At 42.6% G+C, this 14,749-nt stretch overlaps 3 protein-coding genes across 3 annotated transcripts; 2 read left to right on the top strand and 1 right to left on the bottom strand.

Annotated features, from left to right (window-relative positions):
* Positions 1–220: 220 nt before the first annotated feature.
* LOC6545333 (sideroflexin-2) lies at positions 221–3,190 on the bottom strand. The gene is made up of 5 exons (XM_001973262.3): positions 2,827–3,190; positions 2,617–2,751; positions 1,703–1,971; positions 822–1,360; positions 221–759 (listed from the first exon to the last, which is right to left on the bottom strand). Exons 2-5 carry the CDS (start codon positions 2,630–2,632, stop codon positions 600–602), a joined length of 984 nt encoding a protein of 327 aa, XP_001973298.2. The 5' UTR covers positions 2,633–2,751; positions 2,827–3,190; the 3' UTR covers positions 221–599.
* A 342-nt stretch (positions 3,191–3,532) lies between these two features.
* On the top strand, positions 3,533–6,932 carry LOC6545332 (UDP-glucuronosyltransferase). Its single transcript, XM_001973261.3, has 4 exons — positions 3,533–4,329; positions 4,391–4,585; positions 4,737–4,950; positions 5,002–6,932. The coding sequence occupies exons 1-4, from the start codon at positions 3,884–3,886 to the stop codon at positions 6,055–6,057; spliced, it is 1,911 nt and encodes a 636-aa protein (XP_001973297.1). The 5' UTR covers positions 3,533–3,883; the 3' UTR covers positions 6,058–6,932.
* A 5,543-nt stretch (positions 6,933–12,475) lies between these two features.
* On the top strand, positions 12,476–13,726 carry LOC26526804. Its single transcript, XM_015158860.2, is given in 3 exon segments — positions 12,476–12,619; positions 13,479–13,665; positions 13,668–13,726. Coding segments are annotated over 3 exon segments (378 nt in total). The 3' UTR covers positions 13,715–13,726.
* The last annotated feature ends 1,023 nt before the right edge of the window (positions 13,727–14,749 follow it).

Raw genomic sequence — 14,749 nt, 5'->3', positions numbered from 1 at the left:
GAGCAAATTAGTTTTTAAATGAAACGACTTGTTTGTTAGATATTAGTGAATTTTGAAAGCATTGTCCTGGGTGGTTTTGTTTGTGTTTCAATTACATTTTTGAGCAAGCATCTCAGTTTAGTTAGTTTCACAATGGATCTAAATTATCAATTAATCAATTATCAGCTTTCATTACCTTTAACGATCATATTTGAAAATAATAAATAATATGAACACGGTTTAGGACATACATATATGAATATTTATAACCATTAAGTGCTAGTCCTGCCATGGTTTTCTATATGAGCAAATACATTTTTCGGGTATTAAAGTCACTTGATAAATAAGAAATCCAAACTATAAACAGTTTTTCCCTGCTGCACTGTTAAATTATATAAGATCACAATTTGAAAACCCTAGCAGGCTCGAACATTATATTTAAATAGAGCTGAGATTCTTTTTAGCTTAGCAACTACGACAATTGACACATGACAAGGAACAACTGCAACTGCAAAATTGCGCGATCTAAAACAGTAAATGCTACATAAAACATGACGAGAACGGCTACCACTAACACACAATTGTCTTCCCTCAATTTCAGGATTATTATCAGCTCGATCTTACAGACCCTTGTTGAAGTAGACACGCTTGGGCACATTACCCTGAGTTTTCTTCTCGAGGTCCTCGTAAAGTTCGGGCTCGAAGGTGCGCATAATCGAAGTGTCCAAGGAACACTGCTGTGGAAACAGGGCGCAGGCAGTGGGCACCATGAAGCAAAGGCTAAAGTTAACGAATAGATAGATTAGCTGAAGGAACTAGTGGTCGAGGGAAAAGTTACTTACAAGCACCCAACCAATAGGGTCTGGAATGGAGCATTAATCCACTTGATGCGCCTGTAGGCAGGTAGTTTCTCCAGCCTCTCCATTATCAAGGGCAGCACCAGCATTCCGGGCGCCGCCATCGCAATCCTGGACACAACAACCTCACCTATTCCCTTGATGGCTGCCAATCTACTCTGGCCCACAACCTCTCCCTCGCCGTTTTTCACCTCTATGCCATTGAGTATCTCATTTTGTCGCATCAGAGGAATGTTGACGAAATTGGCCGCCGCCACAGCCGCGAAGGGCACAAATCTTTGGAACAGCGGTGTCGCTTTCTTCGACCAATAGTTCTTGCAGCCAATAGCTGCTACTAGAGCCGAAGTCGTGGCGGATACATAGGCCACGCCCAGCTGCGTAACGCTGGTGGGCGAATTGGCATTGCGATTCGTGTAGTTGACAACAGCGTTGAAGGACTGGTTGATGAACTGCCAGAGCACCACGGCGGGCACGGTGCGATAGAAGGCCAACATGCCACCGGTGATCAGCATGCCCCCGGGTACCTGAAGATAGGCCAAAAGCACACAGCAATTAGTGAGACTGGTCAACGGGTGAACTCTTTATAAAATCAATTTGAAAAAGCCCTTAGGAGAAAGGGATCTTTCATGCAAAAAACAACCATAATTAAAGTTGATTAATGGCACTTTAAGAAGAACTTACATAACATTTCATAAATAATGAACATTTTAAAATTGTGCAAGTAATCATTCATCTTAAGGATTTGGCATTTTGTGCAATTGGTCTTGATATCGTGCCCCCCTGTACTTTTGGCAAACAATTCATGAGCGTCCACGTCAGACGGTTCTATTTTCAGCACCCACGTGCCAAATCATCTCGAGACTTGCCTGAAAACTCATGCGACCGCAAAAGTTCTGCAGCTCGCCAGTATCCGGATGAAAGGCCGAGTTGTATAGCTTCATGTTGTAGTGCACCTGCTCCGACTTCAACTGCTCCGATTGCTCGCCTTTCCGGTAGCGTTCAACCATGGTTTTGGCTTCCAGCAGGCGATCGCTGGAGAGGACTACGGTCCGGGGATCCGTCATCCAGGCGAAGTACTGGAAGCGTCCAGCGAAGGTGCTGAGATCGAAGAGCGGCTTGTCCACATCGATAAGGGCTAGGGTTAAGGATTGTTTGGTTAGTGGGAAAAGATTGTTCGCATTTTTGGGCGCTCACGAAAATCAAACACTTTCCAGATTTATAACGTGCTTGGTTTTATATGTTGGTAATATTTAAACGAGGGTTTTGATTTGAAGAAAGTGATATTAACTCAAATGTTATTAACTAGTAAGCTTAAAAATTGTAAGAAGAATACCATTGTCTTTACCTGTCTTTAAGTAAAAGGTATAAAACAGCAAAAATAAAACATTTTCGTAAGTGCACTTCTAAATTTTTAAAATATTTTTAACAAATGTCTATAAATAAAATACTGAAAACAGTTTTGTCAGAACAAATGAGTAAACTTTTTAAGAGCTTGAAAAGCAAATAAAAGGTGTTTCCTGGTGTCATAAACTGTCTTATGTATTCGAAAAGCTCTTGACCAAAAACACGACTAAGCTGATTGGATAACGAAGAGGCTATCAGAGGAATCAAGTTATATCCTTTTAATGTGGTTTATTTGCGCAAAACACACAAGCAAAGGTTCATTTAAGACGGCTCAAACATATTTCCTTGACTCCTCTGTGAATGTATTCACTTCAGCGCTCAATCGATTGGATTTTCGTGGGAACCCATGAAAAGTAAAGGGTACTTTGATGCTTACTTGATACCTGCGACATGTTGGCTGCTGATCCACTGGCCTAACTGCTTGTAATTACGAGCGGCTTACGTAAGCAGTAGCTTTCAGCTGTTGCCGGTTTATTGCGGCTCGCTGCTGCTGTTGTTGTTGCTGGTTGTGCTTTTGGCCAGATTTTCACGTTAGGTGTTTGCTTAGGGCCGATTTAACATCAAATGATTTGTTATAGCAACGCACCTGATCCGCCAGCTGTTCGCTTCACTTTTTGCTTCGTAATGCGGTTCAAATGTTCACTTTTTTTATTTCGCTCGCCGTTTTTTGGCACTCTTCCAATTTGCAAAAAAGTTGATTTGTTTGTCCGCTCTCTGTTTGGTTTTTCGCTATGCGTTTGTGGTACCGCTTGTACTTGCTGTGCACGCCGCAACTACTCAATTTAGCGCTTCTTTTGTCGTGCAATTTGCCGGATGAATGGCAACTAAGTAGCGAATAAATGCAAATTTCAAATTGTTTACTGTGACGGCGAAGAAGAAGCAGAGTGGCGGGTGGGGGTGGCTTTGCACACTAGTGAGACCGTGCGTGGGTCTGGTGGGAAATACCAGGGCAAGCAGTGTAATGTGCGGAGGCTACAAGAAAGCAGTTCAATAAAATAGCTAAAATTGCATGTTTGCATTAAGATATGTAGAATTCCCTGAGTTCCATATTTACAAAGAACATTTGAGTATAAATTGGATACAACTTCCGAAATGCTTCAGTAACTTTTAATAGACGCTGCTGAGAAGTCAGGTATTCCGATACTCTACAGCATGAGTGCGAAAGATTGCTCTTCTCTTCCTTAGAATTCCACTCTGCTTGATTTTAAAACACATAAGTAAGCGCGCCATCGCTGATGCTTCTCTAAGCTGCAAAATAGCTAGATTTGCCGGTCTGAACAGCTAGCCGGACATCTCTGAATGCTATTCTCAGGAAACGCCGACACAGCCGCAGTTGTTGCTGCCGTTCTTTTCCCTTTCGTTACCTTTGCACTGCAGTTTATTTGGCGATTTGTGTGTTTTTTTAACAGCTGTGATATTGTGCCATCGCGTCGTGGCAGCAAGATGATGAAGATCGGCGGAAAACCCGGGAGCAGAAGCAGCAGATAATAATAGAAGCCCTGTGCTCGTGCGAGTGTGTGTGCTGTGTATGTTGTGTATGTTTTTGCGAAAAAAACCGGAAAAGCAGAAACACAGACACGAATGCGGATGCGGACGTAGAAGCGGATGCAAAGGCCACTGCGGATATTATCCACAAACACAAAATGCGAATACTGCAGGTGTTTTTGGGCTCGCTGCTCTGCGGCATCGTCCTGGGCGCCAATATACTGGCAGTTTTTCCCAGTGTCTGGAAGTCGCACTATCTCTTTGGTCGGAGATTGCTGCAGGAACTGGTGGAGAGTCCGGGAAACCACTCCGTGACTTTGATCAGTCCACATGCCGCGCAGGAAGACGTGGATGCGGAAATACCCAGAATCAGGGAGCTGCGCATCGAAGGGCTGCGGGAAAACTGGCTGGACATGGGCATGAGTTTCGAGGCCGAGGAAATGCGAGCGCAAAGTGTGATGGAAAGGTTCACCCGGCTGATCTACGCTGGCACCACCAATGTGGACATCTTGCTGTCGGATCCCCAGGTCCGAAAGCTCCTGATCAGCGGCGAAAAGTTCGACTTACTCATAGTGGACTTGTTCCTAAGCGATGCTCTGCTAGGGTGAGTCTAAAAACGGGTTTCATTAGGTATCTACTTCAAATAGAAATCTGTCCCCTTTTAGCTTGGCCTTTTACTATGGCATACCCACCGTTGCAGTCAGTCCCACCGGCGCGAATTCCTGGCTGAATAACGTGTTTGGCAATCCCCAATCATCCTCACTGGATCCCAGCAATTTTCTACCTTTCACGGAGAGGATGAACACAAGGCAGAGGATTCTAAACTCACTTATGAGCACCTTTGAGCGCTTGACCTACAAGTACGATCCAAATTCAGTAGAACTTTTATAACTGTGTATCATTTCATAGTGAAATTACTCTTCAGTAATTAATACTATTAGTAGGAAAATAATCTTCGTAAAATATCCTTTACATTACATTAGACAGTATCGTTATTTTTGTGTTCTACAGCTTTTTCCACCTGATCTCCCAGCAGTCCGTGTACACCAATCACTTCGAACTGCTCGTAAAGGAACTGCCGCTTTACAGAGATCTGACAAAGAACCTGAGCTTGGCCTTGATCAACTCCCATCCAGGCCTACATTATCCACGTGCATACTTGCCCAATATGGTGGAAGTGGGCGGCCTGCACTTGAGTCACTCTAATGACTCCCATTTGCCAAAGGTGTGTTAAATGCATTGATAATTTCTAACCACTAACTTGAATTATTTCTAGCATCTTCTGTCGTTCATGGAAACTGCTCCTAGTGGGGTCATCTACTTTAGCCTGGGCGCTGATGTGGAAACAGCTCAGCTGCCTCAGGAAAAGTTGGCCATTATTCTGGATGTGTTTGGCCACCTCAAGGAGTTTCACTTCTTGCTAAAGTGGGAAAAGGAGGAGTTCACGGCCGACCAGGTGCTGCCGGAGAACGTTATGATTGCTGATTGGTGGCCACAGCAGGCAATCCTTCACCATCCGCAGGTGAAGATGTTTGTTAGCAGCTGCGGTCAGTTGAGTGTTTGGGAATCGATTAGTGGACGAAAGCCAATACTTGCCATACCCATTCTTGCCGAACAGGAGGTGATGGCTAAGCGCTTGCAGCGCCATGGAGTCTCCGTGACCGTTGGCTACGACTCGATAGCTTACGATTCCCTGCTCCATGGGATAAGACAGCTCACCCTGAATACCAGCTACGTGGAAAAGTTGGGTCAACTCAAAGAACGACTGATTAGCAGGGACTCCACGCCAGTTGGAAAAGCAGTGCGAAAAATACAGCTTATTTTGCAATCTGGAGGAGCTGACTTTCTTAAATCCCACGCCAATACTTTAAACTTTTGGAGAGCAGAAGGTGTGGATGTCCTGCTTATAATAGCTGTGGGCTTTTTTGGAATTTTAACCATTCCTTTCCTGGCCATTTGCTTTATACTAAGAAAATCCTACCACAGCCAAGCCGCGCAGGACAAGCCACCATACAGAACCAATCTAAAGGTGGTTGGCAGAGTGCATAGCTATGGTGACCAGGGGAGTGCTAGATCTTCTAAGGGAACAGAGTCGCTCAGAAGAACGCGATCCGCTCAATCTTTATCAGCGCGGTCCAGCTCTTCGAGCATGAGCTCCAACTCACCGACAAGTCCATCAACAGCGTCTACTACGCCACTGGACCTAACTCCCCCACCTCCGATTCAGCTGCTCGGACAGGTACCGCCCTTGCAGTTGTACGTGAATCAGCAGCGGATATACTCAAGCGATCGAAAGACATCACAGGAGGAAGCAGAACGAAGGTTCTCATAACGATATATCTCCCTACGAAAAATATTACTAGACCTTACGGTGGATCACATAGAATGGATGTTCGTCCCGATTTCAAATCCTCATGCTAGGACTAGCTAAACTTCAGTATCGTATAATTGGTCTAGCAAGAGGACGGGAAAGCAGGGCTTAGGGTGGGAAATAAATCACTGGACAATCTTTAATGCAGACCCACTAAAGTTGCACAGTGTCAATGCTTACGTGCCCCAACTATTAGGTCCTTGATTGTTTACGGAGTACATTCCGATCCTATAAACCGCGTCACAAAATGTATCCACCAAACCTATAAACCTATACATCAAAATATCGTCTAGTGTTAAGCGTGATTTTTTGTTAGTACGCGTGGTTTTGTATTTCGATAAGTTTTAAAATTTAGAAATTGTAAATATTTTGAACGAACGTTCAAACATTGAACAGAGGATATTTGTACTGACAAAATATAACAATAAATTGGGTATTTGAAATTGATTTTATATTCTGATATTAATGTCAAAACCCTTTACCGCTATTTCTTTCAATTAATATTTCAATTCAAAGACTGACAACACCTTTCCTATATTTCCTATATTTTCTAAAAAACATAGCTTCATAGAAACAAATGCTGTTAAGCTGCAACGGTTCAGCTAAAAAATGCAACTGAGTATTGATAAAATATCTATGTCCCCTTGTTAGTTTCGAGCTGAAATTAAAATCTTTAACGTTTTTATTATATATATATGTAATGCGGTGCCCTTTTTTACAATGGGAAAACTAGCTGCAGTTTTCAATTCGGTTAAGTTGTTCTGAATACTTTAAATTAAGGATATTTTATAAAGCCATGTCTGAATTGTTGAATAAAATATAAAATAACCTCTAGATCTGGAATTTGTTTTCAACTCACAGAGCAAAATCTATTTAGTTATAGGTTTTAAGCTTCTACTCATTGGACTCATATTTTTGTTTAAATAAATTAAAATATTAGACCAATTTAAATTAAATATATATCTTTTTTTGAATTCTACCTAAATTCCCACACCATTTCGCGCAAGTTTTGTTTCACATTTTGTTTGAACTCTCCTTGAGCATTCAAAATTCTTTTAGTTGGCATAGAGCAGTTAGCGTTAATTATGGTTTAATATGGCATCTCGGGGGCAAGGGGCGTGGCTAATTAGTCGACTGCACGGGGCTAATGTCGGCAGGCTTTGATGTGCATGGCGGCGTATGCACTTCATTTAAGCCGAGTGCGGCTCAAGTGTCTCTGAGGATGTGCCGCGGATGTGGATGTGGATGTGGATGCGGCTGCGGATGCTCCGCAAAGGATGGCAGGATGCCAGTTGTTGCAGCAAAGTCACCTGTTTGCTTTCATCAGTCCACACACGTAGACAAAGGGAAAACGAAAGCAGGTGAGTGGAAATTCGTGGGATGCATGTGTGCCCTGTGGGTGGAGCATTTTCACTTGGTTTCCTCCTCCGGCTGCCTGTTAATAAAACTGTATTTTTGCACACATGTCGAGGGTAAGCTACTGAAGAACCCTGGGAGGAAAATGCACACGGGGTCTGGTTTCCTCTCTTTATGCAAATATTTTTGGTTAGGCATTGGAAACTTGATATGTAAACCACAAGTGACATGATGGTATTCACATGACATGGCTCTTCATTCCAAAGAATTAAGATTAATTCTGGAGATCAACCATCATAGACTTGTTCTAATGGAGAGCTCCCACAGATGGAAGTTGTTATAAAACTTTCGTATTTTTGTTTAACTTGTTTCACGTTTAAATATGTTATAAAACCCAGAAAGAATATATTCAGATTTTTTAATTTTATTTAATTTTTCCACGTTTAAATATAATATGTTATCAAGCTATTCAACTATTAAAGGCAGAAATTCACATTTGAACCCCATCATAAGCGCTCATCGGATTCCAAGTTCAAGCCCCATTAATGGCGGTCAACTTCTACTCTATTTCGCTGTCAGCTTTATAACCCGACAGTCCTATTTGGTGTTCCATCACAGCCACACTTGTCACAGGGGCAAAGGACTGGGAAAGATCGCGGAAAGGGGAGCAACTGGAGTGGAGGCCATGGATTCGACCGCCAGTCGCGAATGTCAACCGCAAGAAGAGCGGCAGAGTCAAGTGAAGACCTCTCGCATTGACAGGCGGCCAGTGCAGACAGCCGCAGCATGAACACATGAGGAGGGGGGTTGTACACTGTCAGAAAATATGGTTACATTTGGCTAGAGTTGAATTTTCGACTAAATATATAACTTAGCTTCCAGGCCTCCGAACTCGTAGCGTAAAGACCAATACAGTATATATATACTTGATCTGGATCCCTTGCCGAGCCGATCTGGTCATGTCCGTTTGTCTGTTAGTTTGTCCGTATGAATCTCGTGAACTGAAAATCTAGATTTAGCAAGCCCATCCTAAAAACGTAAAAGCAGCGCAAGTTTGTTTTGAGAAAATCTACTAAAGAGATCTCTCTTCTTTTTAAAAATAGACAGATTTAAAACCACCTTTTACTTCGAAACACCTTAATGCCAAAATATAAAAAATAATGGCTTTATGGGTTTCTACCGGACTTAATACTTATAGATTTCATGATCAAAGTCTATCAGTTTAAAAGAAGATTATTAAGATAATTAGTATCCAGCCGTACGTTGAGTTAATAAATAAAAATGTATGTAAAGTCTATACTAAAATATTAAAAATGCGTTATCTCTAAATACATTTATTATGTTTATTTATTTCTAAGTTTTATTTATGTTTCAGTACCAGTACGCCCGCGTTCCCTGCGTTTTACGTATAATTTCTTATTGCTCCTTAACCTTGTGTAGCATTCTGCACTTTTTTGTTTTCGATTGAAATTAGAAAACGCTTTTTTTCAGCGCACCGCAAGAATTTGACATTCCGAGGTCTCGGGTTACGGCCATGGGAACAGAAAGAGTTCGAATTGGTTTTGGCCGTCGCTGGGGCTTCCCCTGCGCCCATCTCCGTCTCCCATTAGCACTGCTGTCAGGGGTCCCATGAGGATTGGGGCTGGGACCGGGACCGGGATCGGGATCGGGATCCGATGGGGAGGCATGGCATCAAAGGCCCCATTGACGGAGCTGCCGAGTTGTTGTCATCATCTGTCCACGGGCGGCTCCTTTCAGCTCCTTTGAAGTGGGGCTGCAAAATTAATTGCATGCTACACAAATCCCTCCTCGGCCCATCTGGCAAACTAAAAACTAAGAACTCTAAATCAACAATCATCATAACTATAACTTCGTACAGAAGCAAAGGGTGAGGGGAGCATATGTGCTGTCAACATGCTGCCAGTTGCTTTGCTCGCTTCATTTCCCTCCCCTCCCTCGGTATTTTCAACACTTTTGTTGGGAACACACTTGACTCTTGCCACGGCAAATCCCACGCAACGCACACTGAAAAAAAATTATACTCAATCACAGATGCGTGTTTCATATGGAGTGATAGATAATAAATAAATGAGTTTCTCTGGATTCAAAATGCTCTTTAACTTTTACCTTCTGAACTCCATATAGATAGTATCATGTAGTTGATAATTAGTTAAATTAGAATTATTTGTAATTAGTTTAAAGGGTGTATACAAATTGTTTTTTTCGAGAATATTCCATTTGCTTATGCCATATTTTATTTGTTTATAGAAACATTTTTGACTTGTGCAGTTCACAAAGTATATTGCAGTGCTGCTCCAACACGGACATGTGCCATGCTCCACATTACCCCTCACATGGAGTTTCCGGCTTTTGTGTGCATTTTGCACTCTGTTTCAATTTAATTACTTTGGAGTTTTGGAGTTACGCAACGAGGACAGGACGAAGTTGGCCGGGATGTACATAAATGGAGCAGTGGCCGAATGATTTAGTTGTCCTCAATGTCGACCGCTGCAGTCTTCAATTTAAGATTCATAATTCACAAATTAAATGAAAAGCGAGGGAAATCCTCAGCTCAAATCCTCGGCAAAGGATAACAAGAGGAGTGTTCCTGGTTTCGTTTGCGCAAATTTGCATTTATCGATTGGAGGAGTCGGCAGGTCCGAGCAGAGGCTTTCCCAGATTTCTGTTTTTTTGCTGCTGTTTTTTTTCGGTGACACACAAAAAATAACAACACAATTTGCATAAACGTCAACAGCAGCAAAAGAAAAGATACAAAATGCGGCAGCTGTTGCAGCAGCAAGGAAAAACAACCTCAGAATAAGTAAGTAGGGGGCAGAGTATATGGACAGGATGAATCGCACGGGTGGTTGGGATGGGGCCTCCTGGCGAAGTTAAGATAGGAAAACCTGCCAGTTCTATGACCTGGATCAAAGTCCGCCAATATCGTGGTACCTAAAGTAAGTTATCTTTTGAATGTTGCGCAGGAATTGGAATGCAAATGGTATATGGTAGCGATGCCGCAATTAAATAAAAATTCAAGGTTCAAGCTCAGTGATCCCTTGGAGGAAATTGTATTTAAATGTAAAGAAAGTTACAAATTCAAATTAAATAAAGGAAAATTAATTGAAATTATTTGTGAGGCTCTATTAAGATAGAGCAAAAAGGAAAAAGAAAAGTCTTAGCTACAAAACGACATGCAGGAATGTGTAATGTTTTCGAATTTGGTGAGTAACTTGAAGTGCTACTTCTTCGATGCTCTAGCCAACCACTAAATAAATTTGTACACATAATTTTTCATGAAATGTAAAGTAGTTCTATCAAAGGTTGGGCATAACAAAGGGTTGATTTACCGATTAAAGACCTCGACAATAACATTCAGCTTGTACTGAGTACGTGGCTAAAACACATGGGTGCACCTCGTTGGGTACTCACTTTTATTACTCCCTTACGGGCCAGAAACAAGTATGTTCGCAAACTTCTCCAACAAGTCTCCTCATGTCCTTTATTTGAGTACCAAAGTACCAAAAGTCCAATTTGGTTGACCAAAACCCCTTCCCACACTTCACATGACTATTTTTTGGGCGAAACTTTATTGTGGCTGTCACGGTTATGAGTGTGTTTGCTCTTGTTGCCAACTTTAAAATGCATTCGAACACGGCTAAAACTTGCCCGTGGGTGTATGAGTGCGTTCAGGGGGCGTGGCACTCCGGGGACGGCCCAGCAGCAGCAGCAGGAAATGTATCCCATAAGGAGTAGACCAGAAACAGAGCGTTGCAGTGCCGAGCGGAAGGCACTTCCTGTGGATGTTCGAGTGTGCATGTGCTCCTTTTGCATCGCTCCTCCTCCGTACTGTCCTGCCCCCAATCCCCCATGCCCGCCCCCCGCTCGCTGCCTGCGCCTGGTTTCGCTCGATGCAGATAAGAGGCATATACGCTTGTCAAGATTTGCTTTGATGTCTTTTTCATGTGCCCGACTTGGGTGCGGCCAGCTCCATGTCCAATGCTCCATCTCTGCACAGGGGAAAATGCAGCAGAGAAGCACAAGGAAAACATAATAAAATATTTGTAGATATGTACATGTTTTGTTCATTAACTGCAGCTACAGAAAAAGGCGGGCATCAAACTTCTTTTCAGCATTTAAAATTTGTTTGAAATGTCTAAAACTGCGCTAGAATGTGTGATATTCAAGGTTCAACGTAGTAAGTTCACCGCCACAAACAAAATGAAATTCCCTAATTTGGTCTAGGCAAACCCAAATGGTGTTGGTAGGCTTTTTAACATAATTTAATTGTTTTTCGCGCAGTGAGTGCCTCTGCCGAATGCCGCCGAGCTCTACCGCTCTGGTTCCCTTGTGTGGGTTGACAACAATTAAAAAGTGACGGGCAAGACAAATCGCCGGGAAGCGGAAGGGGTGCGGTGCGGATGCCAGGAGGTCTGCCAACTTAAGTAGCAGCAAATACACAAAGAGCAAATTCCCTTTAGAAGCATTTCAATTGGCTTTGTTTATGCGAGAGATTCCCCCGGCCAGCGCCCTCGAATTTGCTTTGAAGTCGAGCATTTCCATGGGTCCGCCACGGTGTGAGTAAGTTTTATTTTTGGTAGCGAAGAGATGTTATTGGCAAAAGGGTTGGGAAAGCGCTTTGAAGTTCAAGTGTACAAGTAGGCGCAGCAGCGGCCCCATTGATATATTTATTTCCCCACACAATCGCTTGCTTTGTGGCCGTCGCAAATTGAAATATCGCATCAATTTGCCATGCCGCCGTCGCGCTTTGTAATAAAAGTAAATAATAATTTAATAAAAAGGCAGCAAAAACCACCGCAAACTACAAAACGAAACACCGAAATGCGGCGCAAAAAAATCAAAAATCGAGTGAGCAAAATCAACCATTAAACGCTGCCGGCAAAGAACAAAGCCGAAGCAACCGACCGGCAAAAAGCCGCCAACAGCTGGCCCAAATGCGCAAAAAGTGGCGGGGTGGCCGCTCGTTGGGGCAGCGGGCGGGGCACTATCACCATCGCCCTCTATGTGTCAGTTGGCCGACTGCGGCCCACCTTCGAATCTGCCGCGCATGCGCACCTTTCCGATGTGTGTGGCTCCCAGTGGTGCCAATAGGAGCGGGCTTGAACCGGCGGATAAGAAGGGTCCGGCGCTTTCAAAATTGCTTAAAGTAATATACTGGAAATATAAATAGGACACAATATTACTTAGTTGACATTGGTAACTCTCAATACTAAGTTAAATAAAACAAAATATATACTAATACTCATATTAATACTCATAGTATTATACAGTACTAATACTAATAGTAGAGTACATAATCATAGTAATAGATACCCAAACTAAGTTAAATAAAACAAAATAAAACATAACATTTGAATCTGTTACGAGAAATATACCAACACTGTCCTCTTAGTATCCAAAAATCTTTAAAGATCTTTTTATCAATGCCATTCGCAAACTAAGAACTATATTTTGTTAAACATAATATCGAGGACAGTACTATTAGATTTGATTGCAAAATGAATTTATACACAATGTTTTGGTATTACAATTTCACCACTAATCAATAAGATTATGATTTTATAAATTTTCAAAATTAAAGACTAATATATTGGTGTTTTTATGATTTATCCGGAAAAAGGACAAGTTGGCAACACTGGAGGTTCCCCGCTTGAGATCTCCTGAGATGCCGATGCCAACCGCTTCAAATTGATTTGAACGAGCGCAAAAGCTTTTGGACAAGTTGATAAGAGCGGCGATCCAGCACGACCGTTTTGCCGCTTTTATGGTCGGGATGTAACGGGTTGGAGAATATCAAAATACCCTTTCTCGACACTATTGATTGGCATACTCCCACAACTTCCCCTTAACACTCGAGCTCAACTTACGTAACTTTATAGTACAACAGCTTAACCAGACCAGAGATTGTACAAACTTATGAAACTTTTGATAAAAAACTTTGCAATCCTAAGTATATGATATTGCAGGGCATACTTAAACTTCGACTTGAGTGGTCTTCCGATTAGGTTTTATCGTACTTTTTATCGCACGGGTGGCTTTCGACGTGGCTGAACTGTCCAGAGAGATCCGACTCTTGGCTGAGATGGCGGTGCAACTTCAAAGGAAGTGTGATGGGCGAATGTGTGAGGTGGCCGCCTGCGGACCGGGCTGAAATGAACATGCACACAGGCAGGCGACGGGGCGGAGAAAATTGGGAGGAGGGGGAGTGCCTGGAGCAGGAGGATCGGGTCTGTCCAGCTAATCAAGCATCAACTTCATCATCATCACCGCGGATGCACCGTGAACAGTTACTCATATAGGAAATGCATGGGTAATCGGAGGAAAATGAGCGGCATGGCTTTGATGAGTTGGGGATAAGTGTAGTTTCACAGTTATTATGAGGATGCAGAAATTAATGTATTTTCTTGTATTTGAATCGTTTTCCACGCATTGTGCCTGTGGTGACGTTTAACCTAGGATATTTTGCAAATATTTTCAAATTATTAATTGAACTTAATTAAACTTCTGTGGTAGCATCCAAAATCCAACACAATGTCCCGGTTTTTGTATATTTCACGTTTGACTTTAACAATGTTAGTCCCAGCTGCCCTTATAATGCTCTTTTGCAATAAAAATGCATTTCTTTCCAGAATCAAAGATGGTATTGAGTGATCTAATGCAGCAGAAGAACCGCTTTCCAACACTTTCATATATGCTTAAACCTATGGCAATTGATGAGGCATTAATATTGCAAATATAAATATAATATTTACAATACTCTGGTGAGAAACTAATATTAGCGGAGGTTGCATTCCATCTGCGCATGCGTGAGTCCTTTTGCTCCGTAGCATACGGCCAACGGGTCGTATGAGTTATGGCAATCGAATGGGCACACGTGGCCGCCGGTCCAATAGCCAGTAAATCAAACTTTTTGGCAGGGCGTGTAAACAGTGTTATAAATCAGAAAACCGCAAGCATCCACCAGGCAGCGAGCATATTGTCCATGGAGGAAAGCAGACAGTTGGCAGACTGAAGTCGGTCGAAAAGACACCCACACAGGAGGGAAAATGCGAGGCGGATTGCAATGCGGCAGGATGCAAGTGACGCATAGTGCTATTAACATATTACCGGGTGGGACTGGTGGGTGGGTGGATAACACATTCAGTCGGTGTCGGTGGATGGAAGTGCGTGCCTAAGACTTGGAGCATTCAGCGAATTAGTGTGCGGTTGGAGCAGCCAGCTGAACTTAAGAATTTTATGAAAACACAACACTGCCTAAGCATGATATGTCTGTGCT

This window comes from Drosophila erecta, unplaced genomic scaffold, assembly GCF_003286155.1.
Source record: "Drosophila erecta strain 14021-0224.00,06,07 unplaced genomic scaffold, DereRS2 tig00000021-arrow-pilon, whole genome shotgun sequence".
NCBI classification, from domain to species: domain Eukaryota; kingdom Metazoa; phylum Arthropoda; class Insecta; order Diptera; family Drosophilidae; genus Drosophila; species Drosophila erecta.
This window is presented reverse-complemented; position numbering and strand designations above follow the sequence as displayed.